This window comes from Lacerta agilis, chromosome 8 (genome assembly GCF_009819535.1).
Source record: "Lacerta agilis isolate rLacAgi1 chromosome 8, rLacAgi1.pri, whole genome shotgun sequence".
NCBI lineage: Eukaryota > Metazoa > Chordata > Lepidosauria > Squamata > Lacertidae > Lacerta > Lacerta agilis.
In genome coordinates, this window is record NC_046319.1 from 24,561,350 (window position 1) to 24,569,817 (window position 8,468).

The 8,468-nt window shown below is 46.5% G+C and overlaps 1 protein-coding gene across 3 annotated transcripts in view; it reads right to left on the reverse strand.

The window, feature by feature from the left end:
* The window catches only part of AJAP1 (adherens junctions associated protein 1), a 112,627-nt gene extending 104,580 nt beyond the window's left edge, over window positions 1–8,047 (reverse strand). For 2 of the 3 annotated variants that reach the window (XM_033156576.1, XM_033156573.1), the window contains exon 1: window positions 7,843–8,047. In XM_033156576.1, the coding sequence (XP_033012467.1) occupies window positions 7,843–7,871 (29 nt within the window). In that variant the 5' untranslated portion in view covers window positions 7,872–8,047. Of the gene's footprint in view, window positions 1–7,123; window positions 7,204–7,842 lie in introns of those variants that run through there. The other variant, XM_033156575.1, reaches the window with a different exon arrangement.
* Window positions 8,048–8,468: the final 421 nt, after the last annotated feature.

Consider the following 8,468-nt stretch of genomic DNA (forward strand, 5'->3'; position numbering starts at 1 on the left):
GTGTCGCTGTTTCAGCTTTTCCTTCTCCTCCAGCCCAAGGCCCGGGATCTTCTGAATAAAAGACAGCAAGGGGGATGCTGTCTGCTAAGCAACTGAGTCAGCTCCTCATTCCTCACTTCACTCTGTGTGTGTGTGTGTGCGTGCGCACACAACACAAAGGAACACTGTGCTGATTCCAAACATTATTGCTGCAATTATTCAGAGGCTTGGGGGAGGGAGGAATGGCTCCCTGTTCAAAGAGCAAAGAGACAGGATCTCCAGCAGGGAAAAGTTATTCCGTTGTTATTGGATCCTCCAAAGGGCGGCAAGTAGAATGTGCGTGTCAATTAGAGAAGTGTGTGCCATGCAAAATTCCGCCAGCCTTATCGGAATGGTTTTCAGTTCCCAAATTGGCAAACTGGTCTCCTTTTCCCAACCTGCATGCGCTCATCTATCAGTCTGCTCCATCCCATTTGCCATGGACATTCGCATTTAAATACACATTTTATAAAGAATGGCCTGGGAAATGTATTCATAGAATAGTAGAGTTGTAAGGAAGCCCAAATGTCATCTAGTTCCCCCCCCCCCCGCACAAATGTAGGAATCACAGCTAAAACAGAGGGCCATCCAACCTCTGCTTGAAAACCTTAATGAAGAAGAGCCCACCACCACCCCGCTGGTAATCTGGGAAAAAAGATGTACTGAGCCTTTTACAGAGACAGAAGGCCAGAAAAGCTCCAGGCGCAGACGGTGTGACTCCTCGTTGCTTGAAAGTGTGTGCAGCACAACTGGCTCCGATCCTCACACAGATATTTAAGCGTTCTTTGGAGTTGTGTAGAGTCCCTTCATGCTTTAAACAGTCTATCATCATTCCTGTACCTAAGAAACCTTCCATCAGTGTGATGAACAATTATAGACCGGTTGCTTTAACATCTGTGGTAATGAAAGTATTTGAGAGACTAGTGCTGGCCTACTTGAAAGACGTTACTGATCCCTTGCTGGATCCTTTGCAATTTGCTTATCGAGCTAATAGGTCAGTAGATGATACAATCAACATGGCATTGCACTACATCCTGCAACACCTGGATTCCTTGCGGACCTATGTGCGAGTTCTGTTTGTGGACTTTAGCTCAGCTTTTAATACTATTGTACCATCTAAATTGTTTTCTAAATTAATTCATCTCAATGTACCTGCCCCTGTTTGCCGATGGATATACAGCTTTTTAACGGACAGGAGGCAGCAGGTGAGGTTGGGGAAAATTATATCGAGCAACTATACCATCAATACAGGTGCTCCCCAGGGGTGTGTTCTTTCCCCACTTCTTTTCTCTCTATACACAAATGAATGTAGCTCAACTGATCCATCGGTTAAGATCTTGAAATTTGCTGATGACACAACAGTTATTGGGCTTATCCAGGAGGACGATGAATCTGTGTATAGACGGGAAGTAGACCATCTTGTTTCATGGTGCACCAAAAATAATTTGGTACTAAATTCCCAAAAGACAGTAGAAATGGTACCGTAATTGATTTCAGAAGGCACTCTTCCGTTCTGCCACCACTTTCCATTCTTGGTAACATGGTTGTAGTAGTAGAGTCCTTTAAGTTCCTGGGCTCTATAATTTATTATAACTTAAATTGGTCAAGCAACATCAATAGTATTATTAAAAAGGTCCACCAGAGGCTGTATTTCCTGTGTCAACTAAGAAAATTTAAATTGCCCCAGGAAGTGTTGATCCAATTCTACAGAGGCATCATTGAAACTGTTCTCTGTAATTCTATAACAGCTTGGTACGGTACAGCCTCCAAGAGAGAGAGAGAAGAAAAGGCTCCAACGAGCTGTAAGAATTGCAGAAAGGGTAACTGGTGTTAGCTTGCCTTCAATAGAGACAATGTATGCTACCCAAGTTAGGAAGAGAGCAGAGAGAATTGTAGCAGATCCTTTACATCCCGGTCATCATCTGCTTGATTTACTTCCATCTGGACGTTGCTACTGGACTTCATATACAAAATCAGGCAGGCACAAGAATAGTTTTTTCCCCCTTGTACCATTAAATTGTTAAATTCGTAGTTGTATAGCTGAAGGGGAGGTAAATTATGGGTGGGGTTTCTTTGCTTCTTTGTATTGTGAGAGGAACAGTGTCTGTATGTTTTACATTGCAATGTAGCCGAAACAAATCCCAAGTATGTTGGAAAATGTACCTGGCCAATAATAAATTATTCTTATTGTTCTCTTATTCTTCTGAGGGAGTCCGTCCCAGTGCTGAACAGCTGTTACCATCAGAAAGTTATTCCTAATGTTCTTCCGAATGTATTGAATCCCAGTTTGCTTGAACAGGTGGGCTCTACCCTGCATTTCCTTGAACCTGACCATTAACTAAGCATGACTTTGCCCTAAAATGAACTTCTTGGATTTTTCTTATTTAATTTATTTAGGTGATAATATTTATATACCTCTTGATTGTAAGAAGAAGAAAACCCCGAGTGATTTAAAAGATAAATGGACACTTTTACGCTTTCTTAGATTCAATTCTGCCCACTGTGCAGTTACCAGGTGAGATTCTACAAAGGCCACCTTCACAGCATGCACAACACACTCTATAGGCTGAGGGAGCCGGCGTTTGTCCACAGACAGCTTCCGGGTCATGTTGCCAGCATGACTAAGCCGCTTCTGGCGAACCAGAGCAGCTCACAGAAATGCCATTTACCTTCCTGCCGGAGCAGTACCTATTTATCTACTTGCACTTTGTGCTTTCGAACTGCTAGGTTGGCAGGAGCAGGGACCAAGCAATGGAAGCTCACCCCGTCACGGGGATTCGAACCGCCAACATTCTGATCGCCAAGCCCTAGGTTCAGTGGTTTAACCCACAGCACCATCCGTGTTGATAGGGTAAGCAATACTGAATTAGATGGACCACTGATCTGACTTGGTATAAAGCATTATTCCTGTTTTCCTAAGACACATTAGCTGGAGAAAGCCTTTTTGGAGCCTTCGAGAAAATATTGCTGGTAATACTCGACACTGGAGAGGAGAGAGAGAGACAGACAGAATATTCCCTTATTCCTTGTGGCGTGGAGGCATTTCAGAATTGAGTTTCCCTGGCTTATTACAAGCAATTCCAAGCCCCCCGCACAGCTGGCACAGAACAAGCCCCCTGATGAAACTTGTTAGGAACAACAGAACACACACAAAATGAAGTACCCAAAATATTATTCATTATTGTAGAGCTAATGGGATGGTAGCTTGGGGCTAGTTTTCTGATCTTGAACGTTTGTTTGGTGCTGTAAAGAATGCGTTATGGAAACGGCAGGAGAGAGAAAGAAATTCTTCCCCTTGGTCATTTTTTATCGCCCTTTTCTTTATCTCCTGCAGAAACACAACATGACCCAGAAGCTGTACGCCGGCTCCCTCGGCCAGTAAAGTGAGATGAGCACCGCAGCCCCAAAATCGTCCACGACTGGACCTAATGGTCAGGGATACTTTTACCTTTACCCTATTGGCAGCTTTCCAGGGTTTCAGGGAGTGGGCTGTACTCGTTCTACTTGGAGATGCCATTGAGGAACGATACCTCACCTTTCCCATCCTATGGACTCAAGATTGCATACATGGTTCTACCTGCTCTTTATGTAACCCCAACAACAACCATGTGAGGTATGCTAGGCTGAGAGGCAATGACTAGCCCAAGGTCACTCAGCTTCATGGCTGAGGAAGAATTCCAACATGGGTCTCCTGGGTTTTAGTCCTACACTCTAAACATTAAACCACACTGGCTCTCGCTATGACACTTCCTCCACAGAGATGGTGTTCCAGCCTGTCGATCAATTGGGTTACACTTTTCTGCACCTTTCCAGCTCTACAATACCCCCCTAGAGAGGGCACTGCATGCATGGGCAGGTTCTTCTGAGCACAATCCCCTCAGTGGTTGGCACAGAACCCCTTGTAAAAGTCCAAAGGCCAGCAATTAGCCGTGGTGACCTGATTCAGACCCACTTTTCCCATTGAAAACTTAACTGGAGAGAGCTTTCCAGATGCTCTCCATTCATTGATGGAGCTCGCTCCCACAGGAGGTGATGAGGACCACCAACTTGGACGGCTTTAAAAGAGTATTGGATAAATTCATGGAGGAGAAGGCTATCGATGGCAACTTGCCACAGTGGCTCTGCTCTGTCTCCATGGTCAGACGTAGTCATGTTTCTGAATAGCAGTTACTGGAATCCTTGAATCCTGTTTGTGGGTTCCTCCACAAGCATCTGCTTGGCCCCTGAGAGAACAGGATGCTGGACTAGATGGGCCATTGGTCTAATGCAGCAGTCTATCCTTATGTTTGCATGTTCTTATGGATCGGAGGCAGAACGTCTTCTGGTGTCCTCCTGGTCTCCACACCATGGTGGAACTCCTATTAATTTCACCACGGCGGTGCATTGTCATTTCAACATCCTCATCATCAAAAGGGACAGCCAGCTTCTGATCCAATAACCCCCCCCCCAAAAGCACTTGCAGTATTGTGTCTGCAGTGATCTCTGGACCTTGCTATAACCACCAAAGATCAAGCAAATCGCACACATGCAACAGCACTGCTTCATACAGTGTCCCTAGTTCAGTAAGGGCATTTGCTTTAAACGGACTGATTTGCAGAAGAACAGGAGGGTTTAAAATGCACGAGGGCCAACAAATATAACAATAAATTTAAAAATAGGGGCATATTTTCCCGCAACACCACCCTCACTATATGATTGCTTCTCATATTCTTTCCATTGCAGTGGTTTGGGGTTCATCACCCTGTAGCTGTAGAAATACTTTGCTCGCCTTCACAGTTTGACAGAGTCTTTATTTTGGAAAAGAAGAAATGTGGTTTCTTCCTCCACTTGCAACTCATTGTTAGAAAGGATTGCTGTCCTAAACATGCCCACTGATGCTGTCCGTGTCTCAAAAAATAAGGCACGAAGCGGGGAAATGAAACAGACCTTTCCTAATGTAAAAGATTTGGGGAAAGCTCATTCCCCAATTTGCATTCCCTTCGAATGCAAAGGGGGGGGGGGGAATAGGCACAAATACCAGTTTATACCTTTCTTGCAACAGCAACAAAATATGTGTTATATAACATTTCCACACCAGTGCTCTTGAACTGAGGGCCCAATTAACTCCTGCGTCCGTAGGAGTTTATTTGCCTGCCCACTGCACAAATCCATGAGCAGATTGTGAAATATTGTCCACAGGATAAAGGACTATTGGAGCAAAATAAGACGGCAACAGGCAACAGATCCCACCCTCACCACGCTATCTGGAGACTCTGCAGCTGAATGCGCAACACATGTGGGCAAAATGATCACAGCAGGTCAGTGTGACTGGCTGGACTGGATGAGAGTGAAGGACCATCTACTGTAGTCCACTGCTTTCACCCTTCCATAACACACAGGTGCTTTCTTACATTAGAGGACACCACCAGACTGTACATCAACCCCTTGCTCACCAGGCAACCCATTTCACCCAGTCGGATTTAAATGTGCCATGGAAAGAAAGCAAGGGTGCCTACACCAAATCCATTTGACAGAGGAACCTTAACAGAAACCATCACATTTAACATCCAGGGTGACCATGTCTTGTGTTGGGTGCAGGAAGGTCCAAGGTTCGATCGCTGGCAATTTCTCCTAAAGGGATGAAAGCCTTGGACAGTTGCTGACCTCAGTGTAGAGAGATGGACCAAGTGAGATAGACCAAGGAACTGACTTGGCATGAAACAGTCTCTCCAGTTTATTGTAGATAGGGAGAAGACACGAGATGTTAGGTGGTGCAAATTTGAATGAATTGACCCATCTCATGGTAGAAGTCAGTAGAAATAAAGGAGTCTCGCTGGTCCCACCATTGGTGGAGGAAGGTTATAGCATATCATTGGCCCTGCGTGTCAGATCTAATGAGCCAGGGTCTCGGTCCACCTGATTCGAGAACAATTCTGTAATTCTCTAGGAAATGACAATAGGTACTGATTCACCATCAAATCAGTACCTGGCTCATCTTTTGATCTCATCAAGGACGATGAGAAAGCTATACAACCCTGGTCAGGGTACAGGGCATGAAAGCTCACGCTTATTCAACAGCACCCAAACAATACCTTTTGTACTGTTCAAATGTAAAGAGTTAAAAATTACTGAAGGGGGGGGAGTATAATTTTTGCATCCCTTTGCCTGAAGAAATAACATTTTCACCAAGATTGCAAAACTAAGCACACCAAGCAATTGCTTCAAAGAAGACGCAAACCTATTGTGAGGTGCCCATCTCCTTCCGCACATAAACGGGAGTAGCATTCCCCCCCCTCACCAAACCTCTCAGGTAGAAGTCTGTGTGCAAAACCAAGCCTCTTCCTTTGCCCTCTTTCTCCCCAATCCAGGAGTCTGCTGCATCCCAGTGGACAGACACACGAAGAACAATTTTGCTTTCACAAACTCCTTGCCACACACACCCTTCACTCTACAGAGACATCAGAGCTCCCAGGAATGGCAAGCACTTTCACCTTCAGATCGTGCCATCAAACTTGAGAGTGTGTGATTGCAGTTCCTTGGTGGAATTTGCACACCCGTCCTTGCAAAAGGCAGTCATTTAATCTATTGCAGGAGGACTGAAGGCTGTTCCATTCCCACACCTATGCATTTAAATAATAATAATAATAATAATAATAATAATAATAATAATAATACACGACTGATCTCAAGCTGATGCTACAGCCGGTTAGAAAAATGCAACTTCTTTGCCGAGGAACTCTTGCCTGAGTCTTGCCAAGACTAACAAAGATGCCCATGTCAATTGGAGGTGCTTGGGCACATGTTCCGGTGTGTGCGTGGCGTCTGTTGCATAAACACCCATGCAATTTATGGCTCCAACTCACGCATGTCTCTGCATGTAGATCCATTAGCCAATGGATAACAAGTTCCTACAAGAGGAACAGGGACAAAGGGACACATACACACATTGCCACATCACTTCACTGCACATATTCCATTCCTCAGCAGTCTTCTGGGAGCTGAACACTGTAACTGGCTGAAATTTGTGTTTGTTCTCTCTCTCTCTCTCTCTCTCTCTCTCTCTCTCTCTCTCCTTTGCTTCTACTAAGCAGGTGACCCTGAGAACGGTAACCCTGTGCCCACTTACTTGGGAGCCAGTCCCATGGACCAGGCAATCGAAAAGCTTCAGATGCTGCTCGGAGCCTCCCCCAGCTGAGATGTGCAGGGGGGATAATGCCCTCGCCTTGGGACTGTCTCAGCCCACATAAATACACACGTTTGTCCAACTGCGCAATGTGCTTGACCCCAATATATACAGTGAGGATGAGGGAGAGGAGGGGGAAGATAGACAGCTTAAATTTCCCACTCGTAGGATTCCTGCTGGCTAGATCTGGGGGCTCTAACTGTGTCAGGGAGGCTAGCCCGCCTCCCCAGCTCTGAAGGTCCCTGGGCATGAGCTGCTGGCAAAGGTCCCTTCTCCATCAAGGAGCACCTCCGCTTCCAGAACCAGGGAAGCAAATCCCAATCTCCAAAATCACACACAAGACACCCCCAGAAAAGTCTGGGCATAACTGGGGAAAGAGAGTCTTTGACTAACTGGCCAGCTTCATCGTCCCTTTGGCTGGGTAGAAGTTAAGCAGAAGGTCACCACCACATCCTTCCACCAACCCAAATAACTCTTTTTAACATGGAGATATATATTGAAGCCCTTCCAATAACCTATATCCATATTTCCAAGTTCATTCCTCCCCCCCCCACACACACACCCTGCCCCAGATTTTACGAGATGGAAGCATTTGTGTCACAAACACCCATATACCACCTTCCCTTCTCCAACCACCCCCCACCGCCGTTGAAATCTCTTACCTGGTAGCTAAAAACCGATGTATCCACATTGTCACGTCTGGTAACCCAGAAAAAAGGGGGGATCAAATTTTCACAGCCCCAGCCATCTGTGCTTGGTTGGGGGGGGGCGTTACTGGATAAGAGGGGAGGGAAAGGGTTTTCAGGTTTGGATCAAGGGTGAGGGAGGCGATCAATAGAGAGAGAGGAAGAGTTTCCAAAAAGAGAGGGGGGTGGTTTTTCGGGGGGGGGGAGTGCCGGCGGTTCCCCCTATTTCAACCCCTAAGGATTAAACGGGGGTCGGTTGCTTATTTCAGACCCCGCATCGCGCCTTCCCCCCTCAAAAGTGTGCACCCAAGTTTGTTTGGGTTTGTTTTTTTCTCCGGGGAGGGAAGAGATGAGGTTGAAGGGGGGGTGTCGTTTGGGGGGGTTCTACAAGGGGGGCAGTCCGTCCAACTCCTCCCCCAGCTGGGGGGAGAGAGCCTCGAGGGAGCCCCCCAGACCCATGGAAAGATGGGGGGGACGCCGATGTCCTTCTTGGATGGATGGGGAGGGAGGGGGGAGGAAGTGGTCAGCCTTGTCGAGGTGGGGAGGGGGTCGTCTGGGTTCAGTGGGGACGGCCGGGTCGCCGCAGCGTGGTCCTCAGCGGG